This window comes from Primulina tabacum, chromosome 9, assembly GCF_025594145.1.
Source record: "Primulina tabacum isolate GXHZ01 chromosome 9, ASM2559414v2, whole genome shotgun sequence".
NCBI lineage: Eukaryota > Viridiplantae > Streptophyta > Magnoliopsida > Lamiales > Gesneriaceae > Primulina > Primulina tabacum.
The window spans coordinates 37,226,139-37,250,220 of NC_134558.1; the positions used below are offsets into that span (position 1 = coordinate 37,226,139).

At 36.0% G+C, this 24,082-nt stretch overlaps 5 protein-coding genes across 11 annotated transcripts; 1 reads left to right on the forward strand and 4 right to left on the reverse strand.

Moving 5' to 3' along the window:
* Positions 1-274: 274 nt before the first annotated feature.
* Positions 275-11,694, reverse strand: LOC142555771 (DNA mismatch repair protein MSH5). Of its 6 annotated transcripts, XM_075666857.1 has the most exons (34): positions 11,549-11,694; positions 11,191-11,222; positions 10,971-11,065; positions 10,809-10,892; positions 10,660-10,732; positions 9,938-10,001; positions 8,927-9,081; positions 8,686-8,787; positions 8,513-8,540; positions 8,395-8,426; positions 8,245-8,302; positions 7,907-7,993; positions 7,628-7,684; positions 7,165-7,266; positions 6,983-7,027; positions 5,660-5,737; positions 5,506-5,556; positions 5,333-5,414; positions 4,571-4,644; positions 4,366-4,465; positions 4,027-4,123; positions 3,825-3,914; positions 3,673-3,737; positions 3,522-3,580; positions 2,743-2,819; positions 2,580-2,666; positions 2,427-2,488; positions 2,291-2,352; positions 1,575-1,628; positions 1,389-1,474; positions 982-1,013; positions 876-899; positions 575-690; positions 275-506 (listed from the first exon to the last, which is right to left on the reverse strand). In XM_075666857.1, exons 1-34 carry the CDS (start codon positions 11,582-11,584, stop codon positions 420-422), a joined length of 2,433 nt encoding a protein of 810 aa, XP_075522972.1. In that variant the 5' UTR covers positions 11,585-11,694; the 3' UTR covers positions 275-419. The 6 variants fall into 6 exon arrangements, 5 of the variants coding, with proteins under 5 accessions (XP_075522972.1, XP_075522973.1, XP_075522974.1 ...); XM_075666858.1 differs by lacking the exon at positions 6,983-7,027; XM_075666859.1 differs by lacking the exon at positions 11,549-11,694 and having other exon boundaries at positions 11,133-11,222.
* A 1,008-nt stretch (positions 11,695-12,702) lies between these two features.
* Positions 12,703-14,495, reverse strand: LOC142556686 (alpha-1,3-arabinosyltransferase XAT3-like). The gene is made up of 3 exons (XM_075668169.1): positions 14,302-14,495; positions 14,088-14,207; positions 12,703-13,980 (listed from the first exon to the last, which is right to left on the reverse strand). Exons 1-3 carry the CDS (start codon positions 14,411-14,413, stop codon positions 12,821-12,823), a joined length of 1,392 nt encoding a protein of 463 aa, XP_075524284.1. The 5' UTR covers positions 14,414-14,495; the 3' UTR covers positions 12,703-12,820.
* A 1,160-nt stretch (positions 14,496-15,655) lies between these two features.
* LOC142556687 (uncharacterized) lies at positions 15,656-16,628 on the forward strand. Of its 2 annotated transcripts, none has more exons than XR_012822669.1 (2): positions 15,656-15,869; positions 16,148-16,628. XR_012822669.1 is itself a non-coding variant. In XM_075668170.1 (2 exons), exon 2 carries the CDS (start codon positions 16,159-16,161, stop codon positions 16,363-16,365), a length of 207 nt encoding a protein of 68 aa, XP_075524285.1. In that variant the 5' UTR covers positions 15,670-15,869; positions 16,120-16,158; the 3' UTR covers positions 16,366-16,628. The 2 variants fall into 2 exon arrangements, 1 of the variants encoding a protein (XP_075524285.1); XM_075668170.1 differs by having other exon boundaries at positions 15,670-15,869; positions 16,120-16,628.
* Positions 16,629-17,868: 1,240 nt separating this feature from the next.
* LOC142555773 (endoglucanase 11-like) lies at positions 17,869-20,849 on the reverse strand. The gene is made up of 5 exons (XM_075666862.1): positions 20,584-20,849; positions 20,258-20,470; positions 19,620-19,820; positions 19,116-19,388; positions 17,869-18,577 (listed from the first exon to the last, which is right to left on the reverse strand). The coding sequence occupies exons 1-5, from the start codon at positions 20,809-20,811 to the stop codon at positions 17,918-17,920; spliced, it is 1,575 nt and encodes a 524-aa protein (XP_075522977.1). The 5' UTR covers positions 20,812-20,849; the 3' UTR covers positions 17,869-17,917.
* Positions 20,850-21,992: 1,143 nt separating this feature from the next.
* On the reverse strand, positions 21,993-24,034 carry LOC142555774 (small ubiquitin-related modifier 1-like). The gene is made up of 3 exons (XM_075666863.1): positions 23,827-24,034; positions 22,318-22,467; positions 21,993-22,227 (listed from the first exon to the last, which is right to left on the reverse strand). The coding sequence occupies exons 1-3, from the start codon at positions 23,905-23,907 to the stop codon at positions 22,162-22,164; spliced, it is 297 nt and encodes a 98-aa protein (XP_075522978.1). The 5' UTR covers positions 23,908-24,034; the 3' UTR covers positions 21,993-22,161.
* Between the last annotated feature and the right edge of the window lie 48 nt (positions 24,035-24,082).

Genomic DNA, 24,082 nt, shown 5'->3' on the forward strand with positions numbered 1-24,082 from the left:
CGAAGAAAAATCTGTAGCCCAAATTGGAGTATAAATAAAATCAGATAAATTGCGGTGATCGTGGGATCGAACACGTGACTTCAGATCGGAGCAATCCCAACTAAGTTATCCCGCTAATTTATATTATTTGTTCGTACTCTTTTTTAAGAAAAAGTTCTTTCTATTTATTTAAGCACTTCGAATTTTAAAGACTTGGTGATGATGGGATTTATTGACTAAAATTTCTGAAAACTTCAGCCATTATCAAATTATTTCTCAGCTAATGATCTTCCGAAAACTTTTGCTCATTTACTTCATAACATTTTACAACACAGCTGATAAAATTAATCCAAACGCATAGTCTCATGTCACATACCATAAAGCAAAATACTTGTCACAAACCAAATTAAAATTATACACATTCGTTAAAAGTCAAGGTTTTAGTGGTGACAAGGAAATATTTCTTCAAAGAAAAGACGCAAATCCCCATTTGAAGTATCAAAAGCTAGTAGCTTCTCCACAGCCTCCTGTAAAACAATATGTAGGTAAAAATACTGCCCTCCAAGTATTGTAAAAATGAAAAGACATTGTGCACCTTGTATTGCTGATCTTGAGCAGAAATATTGTCATGACAAAGCCTTTCCACATTCTTGTTATTTCCATTGGAATCAAGTAGACATGTTGCTCTCTTAATAATTTCCTCAGGGACTCCTACGCAAATTGAAGGCACAAGGGAACTCAAAGTAATTGAAGGAGCCCCCGAGATATTACGGAATATAGATGTCTCCCACCAATCGGAAAACGACCCCAAAAACTTCCTAATACTTCGGGTCATAATCCTATTTCCGAATGTAACATATGCTTGCAAATATCTCAACATCGTAGTCAAAACGTACCAGCTAGTATTGCACAGTGTAGTCCTGCAAGACAAAACATTGCAAGTGATTTTGAAGAAGCAAACATAAGCCTCTCTCGATGGAAAAATGGAAGGTTCTTACTCACCGTAACTAAGAAGTGCACGCCCGGGAACCAACCTATCAATTTAAAAGCAGTATGTCATATTAAAATACAATCACCGCAGTCACACATACAATGACATAAACAATTAGTAAAATCATCAAACCCAGATATAGTCTATTTGTGTTTCCATCTACTTAAAAATGAGAGGGTAAACGACAGAGAAAGGGTTGTGGCATCAATGGTTAAAGCTAAAAGTGGGGATCAGATGTTTAAAATGCTTTGGAAATGTTAAATACTGACATATGTGAAGCATGTACTAATGATCAAGGTTCCATTACATAAAAAAGCAATGATGAAACAAGATCCATATTTATGGGTAGTCCACACCTCCTAATTTGAGATCTGACACTTGTGGTAGTTAATATAACAATGAAAAATGCAATACATACCTATATAAAAATACAATGTTTTCAACATCTGTACATCTCTCGTGTGGGCTAAGGACACTCATGGTGTAATACTTGATCCTGTCCGTCTGCAGATATGAAATGGTGATGATTTAACAATAGGGCTATACAGAGAAGCAGAGGTCAAAATAACTGCCTATGTAATCCAAGGGCCCCAATAAATGCTACCTCCATTAAATAACCATCATCAAATATCTCACTTAGGTGAGTGGAGAGCAAGACCTGCAGAAAAGCGAAGATTTGCATATAGGATAGTTGTCAGCAGACAAATACATCGACTTCCAAGAAAAAAAGGCCTTCATGAAATCGGATGGGAATCTGATGTGAATTCATGCACAAACTTGGTCGAAAACTGTCGGTTATCAAACTTACGCACTCACTCCTACAATTACAGCCTACAGAAACAAAAGTAGAGTAAACAAACATGCACATAAAAATGAGAGAGATCATTGCAAAGCTTTATTGAGTATGTGCTGTGTTGGTTGGTCTGTTCTAGTAGCAATTGCATCTAGCCTGTGTGGCACAAAAACCAAACTGCTATGTTTGACATACTGTACAATTTCAAATATTTGAACCACAAAGTTACCGTCACTATAATACTTAGGAAGCAGATTCAATCCTATGTGAGATTTGACAATATCAAAATGTAGAAGACCTTGTTTTTTTCATGGGATTGAACAAAATGTTTTATATTATATGGTGAAACAGAAGTCATATAACAACACTTCTACAGGCAGTATGCAAAATAGCTATAAGAACATGCAACATAGTCCTGGTAGCACTGAACTGACTGAAGACAATATCTGAAGCAATATTTTCCCATGATGTTATGTATATGCGGAATTACTTGGAGTTTATATCTAGAAGCAGTATCAACAGTAAACCTTTGGAGGGTTATCATATGAGGCAAAATAATTTATAATTCCACCGAGGAGACCAATGCCATCTGAAATTGATATTTAAGAAACATTAGACACGGTAAGTATCAACATAAAGAACTGCATTATGGAAGCAACTGACCTTCAGAAAGGGTTCCTTTTCCAAATTCATCCACTAGACACAGAGATCGCGAACTTGCATGCCTAGAGTATATAAAGATATTTCAAAACATGGATAAATATTGAAACAGGTGTTTGGCGAGCAAAATGGGAATTTTGTGGTCTCGTGGCAAACCTTAGCATCATCCCCACTTGTTGCAGGTCAATCATGAATGTTGATTGTTCAGCTGTCATGAACTTGCTTCCGGTCGCACAAAATATCCTATTTATAACAGACATAAGTATTCATTCTTATTAAAGCATAAATAAATCTGGAAACTTGGATTAATATATGTGACCTATCAGTCAAGCCCACGGTAGCTGCATCAGCTGGAACAAAACTTCCGATGTGAGCAAGGAAAACAATCAACGCAGCCTGAGTTTTAGAAAATGCATTAGTAACATGTAACATGTACACATTTTCGAGTATTAACTACATTTCAAGACAATTCACATTAAAGAACATTGCCTCCAATATGACCCCCCAAAAAAAGGCTCCAAACTGTATCGAACAAATTCTGATCTCTACAAGAAAAATAAAATCAAGAACCAAAAATCGGCATCCCTATTCCGGTATCTTAAATCACACATCACCACTCTTCCTAATACTCATCTTATTTGAACTGGGCAATTAGTTTTGCAAGATGTGGACTGGATAATTTTTAAAAGCATGATCCCTCGTCTCGTCCCTTCGTAAGCAGAGACAAACTTATAAATAACCACGAGGGAAATGAAAGAAGTAAAGCAACATGAATTGGATATTTTCTGGACTTCTTGGGAAAAGTAAGGAAAATTAATTCAATCACAAAATATTCAAGCACGTGCAACATTTAAAATATCGAGCAAAAATTATCTGCAAAACGTGGAATGTTTCAGAATGTGAGATGGGTTATTATGGGGTATCTAAAAACTTTATTATTGATTGCCATCAATTAAATGTGCTAGAAAGTATGATCCATTTGGCTTCAACAACAGCAACAAAATGCAGTTCTAGAAGATTCAATTATGAAGATAACTTCAAATAGAGAAAATTATAGGTGGTAGCTGATCTAGAAATGGGAAGGTCTTTCTCACAAACCTGCTTTATGTAGATACTTTTCCCTGAATAATTAGGCCCAGTGATGATGTTGATTCTTCCTGAATAACATATCTATTACCTTTCTCTAGCAGCCGAAACAATGAGTATATCTAGAACTGATGAATTCAGATCGCATGCTTTTGCAAAATACCTTCATCTAAAATCTTTGTATCATTGGGAATAAATGTGTCTACAGTCATTTCCTGCAAAACATGCCTGATAGCAAGAACAAAGTTCAAGAAATATTCCCTGATGAACACAAACAAGAATTCAAAGTGTCTTATATAGCAGAACGACCCAGACCTTCCCTTCAATATATCAAGCATATTTTCTGAAGTCAAAATAGGCCTTGCATAATTGTTCTGACGAGCAACCAAAGCCAATGATGATAAGCTAGATAATAACTTGATCATAATCAGGACAAGGAAGAATATATAAAAAATTTGGAGGTCTCAAAGAAAAAATGAGCGAGAAAATGGAATCAACCGGAAATTGAAGTACTTACCAATCAAGCTCCGCCGCAAAATTAACAGCCTCAAGAATGGGGACAGAAAATTGAAGAATCCGACTGACAAGGTCTCTAGTGAGTGCTCTCTCCATGTCTTGGAAAAATAGATGGTAATGAAGAGAGACAATCGATTATTTTCACTAATGCTTTGAAAACAAGAATGCTTACATGCATGCCTTAATTGTGGAAAAAAATCATAAAATAAATTGTTAGAGTAATTTCAGCACAAGATCAAATTTGGTGTAACCAGGATGCTACATAATGCCTAAAGTTCTGGTTGCTGATTCTCAAAAATGTAGTAAGCGAGAACTAATAATAAATGCTTTTTTAACTTACCCAATATCTTATGATATATATCTCCCAGAAGATTATCTAGTTCACGTGTCTTTGCAGTGCGATAGAAAAACTTCTTACAAACTCCATCTTCATCAGAAAACTATGTATTTCACCAAAAATAAACATAGAAGTTAATAAGATGCTCTCATGCTCAAGATGTGAAACAGATAAGTCATAAAACGCATGATTATAAACTGTAACTCACAGAAAATTCAAAATCCTGAAGTTGCTCTAGCATGCTAGCGTCAAGTTTTTCTTCAAATATGCACATTAAGTATCCTGCGTATTTCATAAAAACTGAACTTCGATTAAAATAAAAAAGAGGCAATATGCTTTCCAAAGCGTGAAAAGACATCATCTAGTACAAATTAAAGCTATTTAAATTTCTTCCATTTATGAAGAAAGATGTGAGACTCTAGCAAATTTCGCAGAGTTTTATTTCCGCTTTATCTTCTAAGTTACGATGGTGAGCAACTCAGTTGATAAAATTAGAACCATGAATAGCGTATAAATTTATGCATTGTTGATATTTCTGGGAAAAAAACAAACAAACAAAAAGTTACAAATCTATGATGAATGTGTTCTAAAAAGCAAGAGTCTAAAGACCAGGGGATGCCTGCCATATAGCTGGTCACACAAAAACACTTTCGAATTCATTCAATCTAAATGGCCGACTCAAAAAAATAAAAAAAATAAAAATTTAGGTATGACTCGGCTATCAAGGGGAAAGAAGCTACTGAAGTTTTGTAAATTTTCTGCACGGTGCAGAGAGCAAAGCAATCAAGTTCCTAAAGGAAAATCAAGTTCTTCAGAAAACTAAAAGAAAGGACTAAAACCTATCAAACAGAAAATGTGGAATTGACATCCACATTGTAAACCATCTCAAGGACGAGAACAACAATACTCGAACTAAGCAAAGTTTCACAATCCCATTTAATCAGAAACAACAATGGAAGTCCAAGCCAACCTATCTGATGTATATACACAATACAAGGAATGAATTTCTCCCCAGACATATGAGGTAACCGTGCAAGTTCCAGGGATGAAACCTGCAATTGCAGTTAAAATTGCATGATGTAATGTGGATGTTCCTTTACTATTCATCAAACATGATTGACACAAAAAATCACTTGATTGCACCTCTTCCAGAAAGTCTGGCAGCTCCTCGTATATTTGTCTCAGCTCATCTAACTGCATTAAGAAACATAGCTTAACCAGTTACATGAATCACTGCAATCACCTAAAGGGAATGCCCAGCCCTCGAATCCCTTCCATAACTGTAACATTTCCCCACCTCATCACAGAAACCATCTTTTACAATCGTCTCATAACCTTTATCTTTACTTCGATTTACATCCACAACACCAATGACCTACAAATTTCACAATCAGTCGCCGAATATAACAATTACACATTATTTTATTAACTGCTGGATGAATAATATACGACATAAACAAATATCAAAGCTCACCAATACCTAATTTTTTAAAAAATTCAGGTATTACAATAAATTGAGAATATAATATAATAAAATAAAGTAAATAGACAGGAACATGACTCATATGCTGATGGGAACGCTGCTCCCAAGGTTTGGTAGAAAGTAAGTTTAAGCAAGCAATAAATTGAGAATATAATATAATAAAATAAAGTAAATAGACAGGAACGGGACTCAGTTGCTGATGGGAACGCTGCTCCCGGGTTTTGGTAGAAAGTAAGTTTAAGCTTGCAATAAAATTCAGTAAAATTTCGGATCTCAAGGAGAACTTTGCAACATATTCTAGTGCTTTTACAAAGTACCATGAACTTATTTCGAATGGAAAAAAAAAAACTTCAATGCAAAGCAGGTGCTAGATTCTTGAAAACAATCAAACAATATAACTTGCCAAGTGCTCATATATTTCCCATGCTATTTTGTTTCAAACTTTAAACAGCTTCTCCAGTTTGTATGAAATCAATTCACCTGATTGTAATTTTTGTGCCATTTTAAAAATAAATTGGCTATCCTTTGTTCCTCCTTTTATTTAATCATCTTTTTTCTCTACCTTTTCTAGACGTTCTTCCTCTTCTTTCCTCTCATTAAAAAAGACAGTGTCACTAATTTATTTCCACTTCTATATACTACCAACCCAACTCATTTTTCACAAGTTTATAACTAGGTTGAGCCAATCAGACCCAATTGCGAATAATACCCAGGTCAAACCTCTTCACGTCATGTCAAAGAGTTTCAGCTGGGCACTAAATGCCATACTGAACATCGGTCATGCCCAAAATAGTATTTGTACAAACTATTTTAGTTCCATCTATTATCTCACCAACCAAATGATTTCATAATCAACCTAATTAAATAAGACAGCCAATTTTCTCCGTCCATGATTTTGTACCTTTCTTCAACTTATGTTTCCGAACTGATATCTGTCATGGGAAACATAGACATCTCATGAACGTACCAGCATTTAGAACACCAAATGTGATGCATAAATATTCTTGGAATAAAATTGGATAGAAGCAATAATGATGGTCGACATTCACTCATTGCTCTATTAAAAATGAAAAAACTGTAATTCATGTTCAACTGGATAAAATAACAAAAATAAAAATAATTGAGGAATCAACTAACCAATTCATACACATAAGCTACATCGGTTGAAATGTAAAGATGGGCCTACAATGTAACATGGAGGCAGTGAGGTAATAAAATTATAACAAACTAAAGAAAAAGTCAATAGTTTACAAGGGGCGTAATGATCCATAACTTATTTAAAAGTTATCAACAAAGAAAACAATTAATAGCAGCCATACCTTTTCAATTATGTCCACATTCAAATGCTTCAATTGTTCTTGAAGTGTTTCAGAAATTCCAACTTCAAATATCTTGTTGATGTGCAGCAGTGAACACATGCTCTATAAAATAAAATACTTGTTTTTTTAGAAGAAAAATATTTTGTCAATTGATATCAGCAGTCAACATCAAGGGAACTGAGAGAACAGGGATTTTAGTAATTGTGAAGAAGATGTTGACAACTATCTGAAATGTTGATAAATCCAAGATGATTCGTGAATCTACACAGTAACTAAGAAGAAGAAAGAAGAAGGTGAAAGAGAGAACCAAAGTTGAGCATAAAAAATTCACTGGTTAAGTTGACAAGAGGAATGGTAATGGTTATAAGGGATTAGCAATCACGGAAATGTGAAAACAAATTTCCATCAGCGTCATATATTATCAAGTGTTACTCTGTTTTCTGAAAGAATGTAATGTCCGTACCTTCAGAAAAGCTGTCCAGTCACTACTTGTGCACAAAGAACTTGGAGAATTGATTTTCTTCAAGAAGAAAATTCCAAAATATTGAATCAATAATTAAACATAGAAAACGTAATACGTGTACCAAAAAGAACAGAGAAAACGGAGAAAAAAATACTAGAAAAAGGTTAGAGAACTGAAAAATAACGTATTCATCATTTTTTATTTAAATAAGTGATGCAAATGAAATAATAATGCAATGGGATATTTATAGAAAAGAGATCAGAGGGAAGATTCTGGTACCTTGAGTAGATGAGGAATATCTTTTACAGACTTCAGTGTTTCACGCAAAGAAACCAACAATTCTTCAGCACAAAGAAAGAAAGATATCTTGGTTCATTAGGGAAACTTTTTCACTCAGTGCCAACAAGGATACAATGTTCATACTCAAATAACATTTTTAATCCATCAAAAACTTAAGAGTTTATATAAAATCAAGTTTCTGTTTCATATGCATCTTATATCATTCTCAACGAGCTTTCAGTATATAGTTTGATCATGACAAGAACTTCTAAATTCAATCATATCAGTAAGTTACGCACAAAATCCTACAATGACAAATAATGTTGGGACTAGGATACAGTGTCGAGACGACTATTCAACTTGTCAAGGTCTAGTATAGGCTTCAGGAACCAATTCCTAATGGAAACAGAAGTATTAGATCAAGGTCCCTCAAAAGATATGACAGATCACTGTAGGAGCAATACCGTGACACCTGGATATGATCTTACCTCAACAGACGTCTGCCAATTGGTGTTACACACTGAAGAATGGGAAAAAAGATAAGTGTAAACTTTTATGTTTGCATTGCAAAAGTTCAAGATTAAATTGAAGACAGTGCCATAAAACCTTATTCATCATCCCATAAACAGAGAATCTGCAGTAAAAAATAACAAAAATCATTTGTTTAGCATATGAACAGGAGGATGCAATAGCATTTACCATTGTTTTGTTATGCCAATGCCCATATTGCTTGTGTATTAATCTTAAACAAAAGAAAAAGAATGTGAATCTGCATTTACCCTTCCTTTGCTCTACCAATGCCCATATGGCTTGGATGTTTGTCAATTTGGAATATTTGCAATGCTTCGTGGGCAGCTGAATCAACTTTGAGAAAATTGTTTCTTAACTTGCTTGTTAAAGAGTCCAACTCAGCATATTGAATTTAAGTTTGGGAATCGAAAAAAATGTAGATATAGCAGAAGAAGCTATGCTTGGAAATATGGCATGACATAGAAAGAACTAAGACCGCAGAAAAGATACAGTGAACATTCAGAAAGTGAATTAATTGTGATTGATGCATTCCCACTTTCTTTCTGTTCCAGGGTGTCCACTATTCGTTCATTTTCCAATATGGCAAGAAGTCCCCCACTCGCACGAACTTGAACATCACTTCGAATGTCCATCATGGAACTAAGCTACAGGTCAACAAACTGTCTCATCAATAAATTTAAACCAATGAAAATAATAAGTTTGCTACTATTTTTAAAGTTTGAAAGAACTAGATAAATACAAATTACAGACCATATTATTTCTTAGCATAAGCTAAGCTATACCAAATATGGAGTTTAATACATATTACTGGACTGTCTTTCCCCGCGGAGATAAAAATTGGAGTTTTGAACCAAAAAGCTGAACTTTATAACAAGCATTCAAACTTTTGATAACAGTGAAAGGAAGCAGTTATGATGTTCTGTGAATTTTTGTTGTCTGAAACCAATTGGTGACTATGATTATAATTCTTCCTATACGGTTGTCTTACATGATTTCAACAGCCTCAAATACAAAACTGCATTAAACTCAAAAGCATGAAATTGTTAAGCATTTCATCATAAATTCATATATATTATCGCCATTTTTTCATTAATCATGGACCGAATGAATATAAGAGCGCCGTCTTGTACTTCATCATTCCTTCTAAATAAAAAATACAGTATTGGCGGACAAACCCCACCAACTTCCAGACAGACCCTTAAAGATTACATGGGTTTTCGAAAACAGTGTTGAGATCGAAGTTTCCATGTTGTTAGGGATTACACTATATCAGTTTCTTCCTTTATTTAGAAGATATCTTTTGCATTTTGTGGCTGAACTCAAGTTAAGAGCAATTTGAGGAAAATTGTATGTTATAAAGGCCTAAAATAAACCTTAACTGCTTTCTACGTGGCAAATTAAACCACAAAATAATACAAATACCAACTCAAATAGAGGCATAGACAATTAAGATGAAACAAGGACAAGATTTGGGTTTCCAGCACAAAATGTTCAACTTACAAAGGAGACCCTCTCTTTGATATTCAGCCCTTCTTCCATTCCAGTAACTCGCAGGTACACGAGTCTGTTTCACGCAGAAAAAGGAACAAATATCATAAGAACTAGACAATATGGAAACAGGAAAAATAGAGATACCGATGGATTCTTGCAAAGATTGACCATGGACTGCATGTAAATCAGACAACATTTGAACTAAATGCAAAAGCTAGATCCTTAATATCCTGATCTTTCCCATACTTATTTATCAAGGAACCAACTCGATGTCATATGAGAAATTGTGAGATTTTAAACCATGTGTATTCCATGCAATCAATTAGGGTTCTCCAATCTAACAATCAAATCATCGTACTCGATGCATTTGACAAAATGATGGGTTGCAATCTTGACTGCTAGCTAGATCAGCTAAAAGTTTAATGAATCTTACATACAGAAGCACGAGTAGAAAGATATGTATGACTGCCAGAAACAGTCGTTTTATGCCTGATAAAACATATTTTACATACTTCCATTAATAAAGTTACCGGATGATGTTGTCAATTACTGGTCGAATTATTGGTATATAAATTTGAGATGCCTTGACCAACCAAGTTGACTATAAGATGTCACTGTGCTCATTTGGCGTAGCAGCTGCCAGTTTCTAGAGATAATGACACCTCTATGGATAATTCTCCATAAATACTGAAATAATGGATGGAAACAGAGATATGAAGTTCTGGTCTGACCTGTGCCATGCTTGCTCATAGCTGAATAATGAACTTTTAATGAGCTTCACAGTTGGAGCTTCAGTCATTCCATCTGTGTCATCATATATTACTTGGTAAAACAGATGACTGAACAGAGTTACATAAAATATCATTTCACAGTTGTTTACCAGAAGAACTTTGTAAAGCAGCCAAGAAGGATTCTTCACTCTTAGTGCTCGTATAAATGACGCATGGTTTGGCTTGAAATTTTACTGTACCAGGAGTCCATCATAGGTAAGTACATAAAAATGTATGAAACTAAAATGTTAGAACGTTCTTTATTCATGTACCCATATCGACCAATTGAAAATCTTTGTCACCATCTTCCCAAAATTCCATCACATTAAGTTGACAGGTACTGGAATCATAATAAGAGACTCCAACTCTGGGAAACATTTGGACGAATCACTTATTTTTCTCCATCCATAAGGAAACACAAAAATAACTCGGACCTTTTATTAGTACATCAGTGGAATGCTCATACAATAATTTGTTCTCAAATGGGGTTACCTTCGACCGTGGATGATGCAAGCCATATAGACCTGTCACAGTAAGGTTTGGTAAGGAATTATTAGCTTCAGAAATGCTAAACACTGCATTCAAAACAAATGGAATTTTTTAAGCAAACATAATGACTCCAACTCGGTCATCATCACATCTCCAGTTATTGCGCAAACATATTCCCTGTGGATACTCCATAATTGTTATCAGACCTCAAATTTCCTATTAAGCAATTGTTGGTGACAGACTATGGTACTTTTTCAATCAGGGGCAGTAACGATTGGATAAAACTTACTAAAACGAGCTAAATCAGTAGAACTTGTCGAACTAAGCAATGACAAAATAAGAAATAGAGACAAAATTACACCTGAGGTTCGACGTCCGTTTCGTCGACTTCTTCCATTGTTCCGGAAGCTTGATTCTCACGTAACAATTCTGAATTTGGAAGCTGCACGATGAAAGTCCGAGAGATTCACGCGTTTCGAAGGCGGGAGAGAGCGGCCAAAAACACAAACTCATTTTACAGTTAATTTCTCTTAATTTATTCACATTTCAGTGCATTGATTTTAAATTATTAATTTTTTTTAAAAAAAATAAGTCTAATTAGTTAGTTTTAAAAACACGAGTTTGACTCTTTAACTTGATAATTCATTCCATGCAAATTTTAATTGCTTCAAAACAATATGACAACTAAAAATATATATATGAGTTCTTTTAATTTGCGATTTACACAAAAGTTTTCCCTTCAAATAATTGAATATACATATATATATATATAATGCATTATATATACATATATATATAATGCAATTTTATATTTATTTATTTTACAATGTTGGTCTTTTTTAATAATAATTAGATATTATTCATATATATAGTGTTAATCGTTTTTCATCAAGAATATTGATGTGAAATGTATCGTAAACATTATATCTAAAACTAAAGTTTGATAAAATAAATCATTAAAATTAATATTTAACTAAAATATAAATAAGAAACTTGTGAGAGTCAAATACAAAATTTATAGTGGACAAATCAATTACTATAATATTTAAAGTTTATAGGTTACTCGGGGTGCCAGTTAATCTGGCAAGAATGAGATAATTGAGTGTGTGTTGTGATAATACTAAAAAAAGGTTTATAGGTTACTTTTTTTTCGTTTATCAAAATTTAATTTATCATGCTGTTGACCTTTTGGCCAAGTGCATCAAATAGTGACATTGGTCTCGTGTCAGAGATCTCCCGGCCGGGCCGGCCCCATCCCAATTGTAAAAAAAAATAAAAAAAAATAAAAAAAATCGATATCTTGTATTTACACATGGTATGTTATTTTTGTTTTTTTAATAACTTTAGTAATTTTTTGTCTTGATGTTGATATTTGTCGATGTATATATTGTCGTATCAATAATCTCGATGAAAAATTATTAAAATTGATAAACATAGAAATATACAAAACTGAAACTGACGACCAAAAATATAAAAAACTAAAAAAAAATTATTTCTATTCTTTTTGTATGTATACGAGTATCACCCTAAGCGTAATGCATTTTCTTCTCAGATTGGGACTGATATTCTTTTACAAAAACTTGGGACAAATTTCGTCTATTTTCGTTTAGAGCTGGGAATGACTGATATTCTTTTACAAAACTTGAGAATCCTTCGCTAATTGAAGTGCTCGAACTAGAGAATTCTCCCTAAACCTCGCAACATTCACCCTCAAATTTGGTTGATCGAGATACACTTTCTGCACTTCTTCGTACCCCTTGGCGTACACTGATCCCGGGTTAACAATCACCGAATGATGCCGCCCGTATAGCTCCACGAGCGAGCTCTCTTCCGGCTCCATCCTGTACGGTACGTAATGCAAGCCCATGGCTGCAGCTGGATTGCCGAAACAATATGATGACGCGAATTCCAAGCCCAGCAATTCCAGCTGCACGGTAACCCCACCGGCAGGCAGGAATAATTCGTTCGTCAAACCGGCTCCATGTACTCCAACAAGCACACTGCACGAGTTGACAATCCTAGAAAATGTAGTCATGTTTGCTACCATTTCATCTCTCCCGATGATCACACGAAATCCCAGTTCTTTGATCACGGCAACCATTTCGTCTTCGTTGAGAAACCTCCTTGTTTTTGCGCGAGACAGAAGCAGTAGAGTAGGGATTTTTATCTGGTAAATATTGGTGTTTTTCAGGTTGAATGATTCTCTAAGAAACTGTTTAAAATCAGGCATCGTGTAGTTTCCTGGAACTTTTCCGGGATCTATAGTCAGCACATTGTGATACGTCAGGCCAATGATCGACCCTGGAAAGCAATGAACGCTCCTTTTTTCAGCTGGATTAATGACTTCGTAATCCGACAATCTGGACAAAACCGGTCTGAATTTTTCCACGAAGGAGGAATTGTAATCGTCCAGGATGATCAGAACCCGCGATTTGAAATGGTTGGCAGTAAGGAACAAAGGGATGATCAAATCGCTGAATTCGTGGAAAGTGTTTCCAACGTAGGCAGAGGAGAAGATCAGAGCAGGGATTTTGTGGATGACTTCGCACTCCGGAACTGGATTGTGATTCCCGTGCAAGATCTTGACAGGTTTGATGCGTCCAAGGAAGTTGTTTTCTTGTCTTCCATATGGCCTAATGTTGGTTTCTTGAACTGCCTTATTAGATGGAATGTGAACTGTAATATTTCTACCTCTGGTATCAATTCTCACAGGTTGACTTGCCACACAAAGTAGAGAGAATTCAGACGAATGACACGCGAATCCCGTCGTTTCAAGATTTCTTCCTTCTCCTCCTGCTCGATACACACATACATGAATCAACAAACTCCAGAAAGAAATAAAAAATTGAAGGACGGACATACACATAACATGAATATTTGGATCCAAGAAAGCCATTAACCTCTAACAAGTCTCGACAGAGGGACTTTGAACGACTCTTGATTATCATTATCATCATCTTCAACTGCTATGTTGATTCCCATAACTTGACATCTCGGAAAGGCGGATTCCGGCCATAACCCTGAAATTTTCAATCGATTTTAACAGAGTTGATTACAAGCAAAGAAATGGAACAGAACCACAAGAAAAACAAATCCAGGATGTTTGATGATTACATGTATTGACACATAGATATCCCCTGTGCAAATCAGTGTATATCAGGAGGAGGATAGACAAGAAAATTAATGGAAATAAACCAAAAAGAAGTCTTCTCTTCCTCATCTCCATTAACAAGTCTTGGGGTGCAATTCTTGGAACCCGTCCATATGCAATAATAAAAGGTCTTCTTCCAACAATTTTCCTGTCATTTTATATAAAATTAAATATTCCCAATTCAAAAATCTTGGACGCATTCCAAGCAATAGCTATGTCTGTACTATTTATTAACTAAGAGCTATCTAAAAAAAGTATAATTTATATACAAGCTGGTTTATTTGGTGTGATTCTTCTAATTTTTTACATTTCTCCTCGTTGTACCATTGGCAGATTGATCTTTAAATCTTTTTGTCTCATATTTTTTATTTGCAAAAGTACCTCCAACTTTTTCACATGTGGTGATGACAGGAATAATCAAACATGGAATAATCCATGTTTTTTTAAAATCAAGAATAATTCATAGTTTGAAAAACTGAGAGGATTTTCTATCTACGATCGGGTGAGTCTATACTACGATATATTTGTATATCTGTTATTTTTTGTATTTATTTATATAAGATAATCGACCGATCATCTCATTACAAAAAAAAAATGTCAATGGATCCTTTTTTGTTTTGTTTTCAAGTGAGATATTTGATTGATCATATTATACAAAACAAAAACAACGAATTTTTTTCCAACAATAACATTGACCAACTCCAATGGCTTTGACAGCCCTAACGTGACGATGAACGTCAACTGCCTATACTTAGCTTCTCATGTGAGGTCAACTGTAGTCTGTAAGGTCAGAACATTCCATGAAAGAGGTAAATCCGACCAGATTCATTTAGCTTCTCCAACCGTTTTTTTCGTCTAATTCGATTCATGAAAAAATATGATTTTTATAATAAAATTATTTTTTTCACTTTAAATATATATTAGCTTGATTCGTCTCACAAAAATAGATTAATGAGATTCTCTCACGCTAGACTAATATTCTTTCTTGAAGGTAATTTTTTGTGGCAAAAATTTGTGTGAGACGGTCTCACGGGTTGTATTTTGTGAGACGAGTCTCTTATTTGGGTCATCCATGAAAAAATATTATTTTTTATGCTAAGAGTATTAATTTTTATTATGAATATCGATATGACTCGTCTCACAGATAAAGATTCGTGAGACCGTCTCACAAGATACCTACTCCATGAAAAATATTACTTTTTATGCTAAGAGTATTACTTTTTATTGTGAATATCGGTAGGATTGACCTGTTTCCAGATAAAAATTCGTGAGACTGTTTCACAAGAGACCTACTCAAAGAATTAACAATAATAATTTATTTTTCTCTGTACAAAACGTTTTCTTTCACCTTTTGCACACAGGATCAGAAACAATTAGGGCTTTAGGGTAAAACGGCCGTTACGTCGCGAAATCGCCAATTTAACGTCACATAACGGCGGTACATTACAAATACGTTCTTTTCCGGAACTTTGAAGCGGTGGCGACAGCAAACCCTAGCACACACGCACAGCAAGCAATCTCGGAATCGAAGGTATCTACTCTCTCCCGGTTTTATACTCGCGTGTTAAATTGTTGTAGCTTCGGTTTCATCGACGCATATTCTAATGTCTCAAATAGCACGAAAGTATTTGATGAAAGGCCGCACAGGCATTTGTTGAAGTGCCTAATAAAATCGAGCTAAGAATCGGACATAGATATACTAAAAATATTACAGTTTTACTCGAATTTAGTATTTCGCCTGCCCAATTAAAATTCTCCGTTTCGAATTATCTTAAAATCAGTTCTTGATTCTGTGTTCGTGATATTTAGGTGAGGGAAAGATGAAGAAAGGAATTCACCCACAGATGCAATGGATATCGTACGTGACCCAAAGCGGGAGGCTGATGAATGTGATGATGGCCAAGATTCACCAGGTTGGCAAGGTGTACCATTTCCGAGCAAAGCGGCAGATGGCCCAGAGCATCGGGCAGATTGCCAAGTTCAAGCGTCGGTATGGGCAGAAGGAAGAGGGAGGCGAAGATAAGTAAATTTGCTGAGAATGATTCGCACATTGTTTGGAATTCGGTGATGCAGTAGGTTTGAATAATGTTACTTCGTTCATGAACTGTAATTCTTGGTTCATTTTGGACAAATAAGTGTTTGTTAGGGCTGTTTAAGGTAGATTTGGCCAAAAGATTTATCAAGACTTGTGTCAATTCAGGCCATTATCCACGGCAGATGGCAAATGTTTGTACATTTTGATTTTCAAGTAATCATAAAATGTGGCGCCGCGCAAGCGAGTAAAAGTTTAGGTTGTGATCAAATTTTAACATTTGGATTCTCTATGCATAACGTGCGTTGGACGTGTCATTGCAAGCATGTGTATGTATCTCCCTCCCAGATTTTCCCATCTCTACGGGCTTACTTCGAGCAATAACACACGTATGGGGATATGACACAGAGCTATTTCTGATTGAAAAGATCGATTTTTTTTACCAAATAATTTAACTCTTAAGGTGGAAATTATAGAAAATTGGGATTTTTGAATATTTTGGCGTTTAGTTCTTTTAGGATTAATATAGGAGGGAAAAGGCTGAGGCCATGTAGGCGAAGACCTTGCAAGCGGACGTGAGAGGAAGCGGGTGAGTCCCGCCCGGTGAAGCGCCCACCCCATTACTTTTTATTTTACTTTCAATTTTGGATGGCCAGTTTTTTTCTGGCTGATATCAATGACGAAAAAAATTTCGGTTATTAATTTTTAAAAACTATTTTAAAATACAAAAAATATTTAAATATCGTAAAATAAGCCCAATAAATTATATAAATTGTAAAAAAAACTTGATTGAAAATATTTGTAGTTCGTATGAGAATCCAAATTGAAATTCGTCTACTTTTTAATCACGTGTAATTTTTTATCAGACCAGATATATCTTTTGTACACGAAAACAACGTTGCCGAGCTTGACTCTTTTTTATTGGTGAATTGTAGAGGTTGTGAGAACTGAGTGCTCTTCAAAATGAATCCGATACAAGGGTGAGGCCCAGTATCGTGAAGGTATTGGACGAAAGTCTCATTTACACGAGTAATTGGTTTGACATGATCTCCCCGCCTTATATTAAATCGAAAAAAAAATATATTTAAGAATATTCGAGTTAATAAAGTAAGTGGACGTTTGATCAATAATTAAGAATTTGATTCTTTCTATCAATATTTTTTTGGACGAACTTGTCTTATAAAGCTTGTCCAACGTGATTTATTTGACTAATCTGGTTTGCAAGTTATTACATCAATCCGAGAGTTTACACGTATACAATACATCGTGATTGTGACTTCTCGTGTCATTAAAAAAATTGAAAAAAGAAAAAAGAAAGACACCATGGGTGACATTAAGTTGACATGGGATCGTGATCGAGCCTTCCCCACTGTCGTTAGGTAATTCTTAATTAACGGTGACCCATCATGTAGAGCCCCACGTGAGGTGTTTCAGTGTCGGCAGATTTAACCAACCAACCCGTATCTAATCTAAAATATAAAATAAACAAAATGATATGCTGAAAATCTTTTAGTGAATAATCTTTCTTGAGACAGTTAAATTAATTTCTATACACTTGATAACTCTAAACTAGCTCCACTCGAAATCATTGAATTCTCCGATGAATACAATTTTGCGAAAACCCCAACTAAGGGAGCTGTGTTGTAAGTGCACGCCTCCGTCTGCATGAAGTTACCTCTTCTATCCCTATACTCATCCTCGCTATCGGGTCCTCCGACAAGCGCTCCCACGAGCACATTCGGATTCGGATCTTGCCGCCCATACCAGTTGTCATACCCCTGCTTGCACCCCAAGAACCCCGTCGTACCCATCTGCAACTCCATGGAAGCTCCCCGATGGTGGACCCTCTTGGGGTACGCATCTCCGTATCCAACCAAGTAGCTTAACCCCATGGGATTGGATCCCAAGATGTATCCCACTTGTGATCTCACGAAGGATAGGATTTCGTGGGGGGGGACCGATCCGGTGTGGCAGTTTAGGCTCTGGTTGGTGGATTGGAGATGGTGGGAGATGAGGGTGAGGGAGAATAACGCGGTGGACACGTACTGCATGTTGTTCCATCGGCGGGTGTACATGAGACCTCCGGGGGTGCGTCGCACGTTGGTGGAGTTGTTCTCGTTCAGGCAGGCGCAGAGGTAGTGCTCTGATTTCGAAGTGTACTGCTTGAGGATTTGCTTCTGCTCCTCACTTTTGTCTTCCTGTGGTATCTGCAAAGCAATGTGATTTGTTATCCAAGATTGGAAATTACTGCTTCACATAAACAAATAAGCGTTGGTAACTAAATGATTAAATTTTGGAGTTGTTGATTTTCGTAGTATCAACATTCAAAAAATCTCAATGACATTTCCTCCAACATGCCATTGATTGTCACCTCTTTGGTTCCGTTGGTACAAAAGTTTTTTAAATATGTTATGATTTGATAGACGGGATAATTAATAATTAGCTTAAAATGCAGAAGAATTTTTTTTAGTTTGAATATGGGTCACATGCCCTGTAAATGCAACGAGACTGGTGATGGTTAATAAAGAACAAATTTAATGTTCCAGTAGGGGAATTTATAAGTCACAATGAACTGGCATGGACCTGCTTCTGCATTTATTTTAAACAGAGAACTTAAAGATCAGAAGGGTTAAATTTTAGATATTTTCCAATATCTCAAATTTGATGTATTTATGGCTGATTCTCCCGCCATATTCTGGCCCATATCACCCAAGTTTCTAAATTAAAACATGAAAATGATCATACCATGGAAGCAAGAATTTGGAGGCCAGCATATTTAACGTCCCAGCTGAATTCAGTCATGGCCCAAGTGATCCCACCAAGAGAGTTGGCGTTTTGAATACCATAATTCAAATAGTAATTATTGGTATTATTGTGAGCATTGTCGGTGGCTCTGTATAGCCAAAATGCTGCCCACAACAATTCATCCATGTATCCACTCACCGACGAATAGTAACCCTTTGCTCCTTCTATACTCTTGTCATAATTTCCTCTATATTTGTCACTAAACTCGAACAGCTGCAAAACATTGATCCGACATAGACGGATTTCTAAAGTAATTATTTTCATAGTAAATTTGTTAATAGCCACTTGTCTTTGTCCGGTTAAGTGGATGGAACTACTGATGTTCCTAATAACTGATTTATAATGTGATGTTATTATTAAATAACATTTAGCAAGATTACGTACATTAAGTGACCTAATCTTAGCTAGTCCCATCTATCTTAACAACCTCATTAACCAGCTTACCTGTCGTGCATGTTCCAAGAGAAGGTGGGAGTAATGTGGGTTTGTTCTCCTAAACACAATGGACGCCGCCGCCATGGCTGCCGCCGTTTCTGCCGCCACATCGGAGCCGGGATTCTCCTCATCCAACTTGAAAGCTCGCCGCGAAGTTGTCATGTCCTCCGGCCGTTGCCAGCACAGGTGATCGGTGTCACCATCACCCACCTGAAATACCATGTTTTCTAAAATGGTTTTATTTGTTCCAATATCAATATTCATTCAAACATCTAGTATAACATTAGAATTAACGGCTGGTGACTTTCACAGAGCACGAGGTACTAATTGGGCACTTGATTTACGTTAGACTTCCAAATTTATGTCTGAAATTTGAAGGCAAAAGGGTGTTGCTTCAGAGTAAAAGAAACAAGATTTGAAAATTGTGGACCCGCATAAAATCTAGGGAGATCGTAAGTGGTCAATGAGTTTTATTTTCCAGCGTGATTGGGGGATGGATTACTGCTCACAATACATTTTACTACAAATGTTTGATTTATTCTCGAATCGATTGAAATCCCATTTCGAAAATACCAATAATTGAATATGAATCAAAATTAATTCATTAACTATGCAGAGCATAATTGATTAATCTACTAATCAGCCACCTGCGCCCACAAGACATGAGGATGAGTGTGTGCCTTTATGAAATAATCGGTTCCCCACTTGATAGCTTCCAACGCATGCCGGAGTTCCCCTGCCGCCGCGATTTCTTCCCGGAATTCGATCACGCCCCATGACAGCAACGTCACAGTAAAAGCCATAGGCAGACCAAACTTTACATTGTCGCCGGCATCATAGTATCCTCCCACCAAATCCACCTGTTCCAACATATCACAGTCACTTGCACAAGTGCGATCAACCGAAGCGGTCCGCCGAGACCACATTGGCCTTATAAACTTGTAAAAATCAAAAGTAATCAATCGAAGCATACCCCTTGTTCAAGCCCGTCCGTGAGGCCGGAGTGTTGGCGCCACCGCACCCTCTGGTTGTACGGGAGGCGGCCGGAGCGCTGCGACTCGAAGTAAAGGAGGCTCTTGGAGAGGGCTTCTCCATAGTCGAAAGATTGAGAGACAGGAAGCGCGGTGAGAAGGGAAAGCATGCATACAAAGAAATAGTTGATGGCGCGTTTAGGGAATCTGCATTGGGTCTTCTTCCTCATTGATTTTGTGATATTTTCTGCAAAACAACTGCTATGTGTTTCTCTTCTTTTACTCCCCTCTCTCTATATATATAGAGCATGCAAGCCACGTGACATTTTTTATCATGAGAAAATTATTACATTATCAGATTTTTTTATTGCATTAAATTAAAAAGATTTTGTAATTCATCGGGAGAACATGTTACTTTCGATATAATAAATTCAACTATTTTATAAATCACAAAAACTCTTATGAGATATTTTAATGAGTAAATTTGGTAAAACGAATTTTATCTTTGGGTTCGTCATAAAAAAATATTATTTTTTATGTCAAAAATAATATTTTTTATTGTAAATATGAGTAGAATTCGTGACCATCTCACGAGATAACTACCTAAAAATTGTAGACCCAGTTGCAATTTTTCTAGCTCATAGATGTATGCTGATTATGAGAAATTTAGATTTTTATAATGCTATTCTTGCTTTTATAAACAAAGAGGTACATTTTAACCTATTATGTATGTATACCATGAATTAATATTTTGTTAACATAATAAATATTTAAAAAAACATATTTTCTTCAATATAATTATGTTGTTACAAATATGGATATATTTACTTTAGTATTTTTCTCAATAATATGAACTATTTTTTAGTATTAATTATAGTGGGATGTTGTGTGTGTGTGTGTGTCTCTCTCTCTCTCTCTCTCTCTCTCTCTCTATATATATATATATATATATATGGGTGATTTGTTGAGTAAATTATACGTTACCCCCTAAACACTATATTTCCAAGCGATGATGTATAAGTACAAAATGGATGAATGACCCACTAGCTGGTTCAAAAGTGTAGAGCAGTTCAGATCCCAATATCAAATATCCTAAAATAAAATCATACATAATGGATTTGAAATGGTGAAAGCGTCGAATAGTTTAGATTTGCAGAAACAGAGGTACGTTCGCTACCGATTTACATAATGAAGACCCAATTCAAGGTTTTGGAATAGATTTTTCAAACAGCAGACAACAGAACATGCTGATAGAAAAATCTCATCCCTCCTCCTTTGAATTTTTTTAAACCATGTATCCACAAGAAAACACAGACCTGTAAAATTCAGATTTTTCTTCCACATTGAAAGAAGGAAGAGCGGGAAGATGGCATCATGAAACAAATCAAAAGCTAAAAAGAAAAAGGGAAAAGAATGCCCACCCTTGCAAATACAAGCATAGGGGGTATTGTCAATAAGTTAATACTGATGTTGACAGAAGTTCGACACGTCAGGTCGGGTTTATAAAATAGTCAAAGAAGATAGACTAATAAGAGTGATTTATATTACAACTCCACACCCTTTTCATTCTCTCGTACTTGCTAAGCAGACGTGCCTCCAGTTTGGTGCAGCATTGCGTCTATTTCATCACCCTCCTCCATTTCCAGCTGCAAAGAAAACTTACTTTCAGTCCAACAGGCAATTGTGTAAGCAAATGTGAGAGAGAGGAGGGAGGGGGGGCCAGGGGGGTGCATTACCTCATCTGGAGTCTGCTCCCCTCGCAGACGACGACCGTCAAACAGAAAAGCGATAGAGTTGAAATCCACTGATTGACGTTCACAATAAGCATTCATGAGTTTCTTCAGTTGGGTGCTTCTCTTAATCCTGAAAATTACCTCATTTCCATCCTAGAAAAAAGAACGCAGGGTAGATTTTTTGTGTTTAAAAACCTTCCAGATAATATTCTACCCATGAAATTACCAAATAATTGTTAAGTAGATATTTCGTGAAAATAGCACGAGTCTTCGGAAGAGTTTGAAAGAATTAATCAGGTCAGCAATATAGCAAGAGACCCTGAAGATGTATGGCTCATATAAAGCAGAACTTTATTGAGAAAGCACAAGGATTTCTCAGTTTGTGCTCGGGAATAGGAGAGAGGAAGATGAGATAGCATTTGAAACAATAAATTCCCACATTTCTACCGGACCAGAAGGTCATGTTTACTCAATTCATGTTAACAAAAGATGTCTAGATTTGGTAGAGCATTCCTCATGCATAAAATTCTTCAGCAAGCAAAGATGTTTGTCAGTCACATGAAAGAATCCAAAATAATGAGATGATGGATGTGGGTTACTGAGCACCTGCAAGGATAACTCGAGGTAGTCAACCTGCTCCTACTCCACAGCCCAATTAAAATGTAGCTAAGCAGGTTAAGATAAAAAAGAAAACAATATATGAGAAAAAATACAAAGAATATACTGCTTCCTCTAAGTTCTGTAACATTACAAAACTGCGAAAAAACTGAAAACATTAAGCCAACAGTCCTTCAATAACAGCAGCATCATTCAAAGTAACAAGCTACAAAAATATAGAGAAAAGAGAAAAACACAAATTAAGTACAAAGTTGTCCCACAATTTCCTTGGATTTATCAACGTAATGAACTTGTTAATCTGAAACCCAATATAATGCAGATAGAATTAGTCAGTTGAATTTCAAGAGGTGAAAGCTCCATACACAGGGACTACCACTGCTCATGATACTCATTTACCACTGTTCTGTCCAATGAAAAACTCATTGATTTTATTGAAGGGAACTAGACAATAACCAAGCAGGCTCATGCATCACCCTGCGCCTAAAACTTAGAATCCACCCACTCATGTGCCTTATTGTGCATTTGATAACTATATAGACCACCAACATGAAATTATACCGCGCCCCACAACAGACTTCCTCAAGGATAATTTTTTAAAATTTTAAGCCAAAATCTCGAAACAAAATTTTACCAAAATTACATTTTCAGCTCCAGCTATAATAACAAAACTTCAACCACCACCATATGACAACTGATAGGAGTGAACAGAAACACATAGTTAAACCCTAAAAACGAAACAATCAGCACCCATCATCCCACAAACACATCACGGAATCCAAACAAGCAGATAGATACAAGATAAACACAATCAACAACAAAATAACGGAAGCAGAAACTAGAACGGGAATATCAAAATTAAAAAGAGGAGAAGGGAAGTAGAGAGCAGAGTAAGACCTGGCCTTTGACTTTGAGACTGATGTGGCCACCACCCGATGGATCGGTGGGCTTGGTGTCTCCTTGATCTACGCCAGACATTTTCGCTTTAGACGCCGGATAATCTTCCCAAACCCTCGCTTCGCTTCTGACGCCGCCAAATAATTTGCTCGACTGCGCTCAACCTTTGGTTTCCTCTGCGATTTTTTTTTCCTTTACCTTTTAAAGGTTTTTAAATTTTTTAATGAAGTATCCATCTTTCAAAATAAAGCAATAT

What these genes read in the sequence shown, in the direction of transcription:
- LOC142555773 (XM_075666862.1), bottom strand. Translation starts at nt 20,811, where the DNA reads ATGAGGAAGAAGACCCAATGCAGATTCCCTAAACGCGCCATCAACTAT. An exon ending in TCTTGGAACATGCACGACAG is followed by an intron (nt 19,389 to 19,619) that starts GTAAGCTGGTTA and finishes AATGTTTTGCAG; the next exon opens with CTGTTCGAGTTTAGTGACAA. An exon ending in TCCAAATTCTTGCTTCCATG is followed by an intron (nt 18,578 to 19,115) that starts GTATGATCATTT and finishes ATTGCTTTGCAG; the next exon opens with ATACCACAGGAAGACAAAAG.
- LOC142556686 (XM_075668169.1), bottom strand. Translation starts at nt 14,413, where the DNA reads ATGGAGATGAGGAAGAGAAGACTTCTTTTTGGTTTATTTCCATTAATT. An exon ending in ATATCTATGTGTCAATACAT is followed by an intron (nt 14,208 to 14,301) that starts GTAATCATCAAA and finishes TGAAAATTTCAG; the next exon opens with GGTTATGGCCGGAATCCGCC. An exon ending in TCTGTCGAGACTTGTTAGAG is followed by an intron (nt 13,981 to 14,087) that starts GTTAATGGCTTT and finishes TGTATCGAGCAG; the next exon opens with GAGGAGAAGGAAGAAATCTT.
- LOC142555771 (XM_075666857.1), bottom strand. Translation starts at nt 11,584, where the DNA reads ATGGAAGAAGTCGACGAAACGGACGTCGAACCTCAG. An exon ending in ATATTCCTCATCTACTCAAG is followed by an intron (nt 7,685 to 7,906) that starts GTACCAGAATCT and finishes TTCTTCTTGAAG; the next exon opens with AAAATCAATTCTCCAAGTTC. An exon ending in TGCCAGACTTTCTGGAAGAG is followed by an intron (nt 5,415 to 5,505) that starts GTGCAATCAAGT and finishes CTGCAATTGCAG; the next exon opens with GTTTCATCCCTGGAACTTGC.
- LOC142555774 (XM_075666863.1), bottom strand. Translation starts at nt 23,907, where the DNA reads ATGTCTGGCGTAGATCAAGGAGACACCAAGCCCACCGATCCATCGGGT. An exon ending in GTCTCAAAGTCAAAGGCCAG is followed by an intron (nt 22,468 to 23,826) that starts GTCTTACTCTGC and finishes TCTTTTTTCTAG; the next exon opens with GATGGAAATGAGGTAATTTT. An exon ending in GGGAGCAGACTCCAGATGAG is followed by an intron (nt 22,228 to 22,317) that starts GTAATGCACCCC and finishes TTTTCTTTGCAG; the next exon opens with CTGGAAATGGAGGAGGGTGA.
- LOC142556687 (XM_075668170.1), top strand. Translation starts at nt 16,159, where the DNA reads ATGAAGAAAGGAATTCACCCACAGATGCAATGGATATCGTACGTGACC.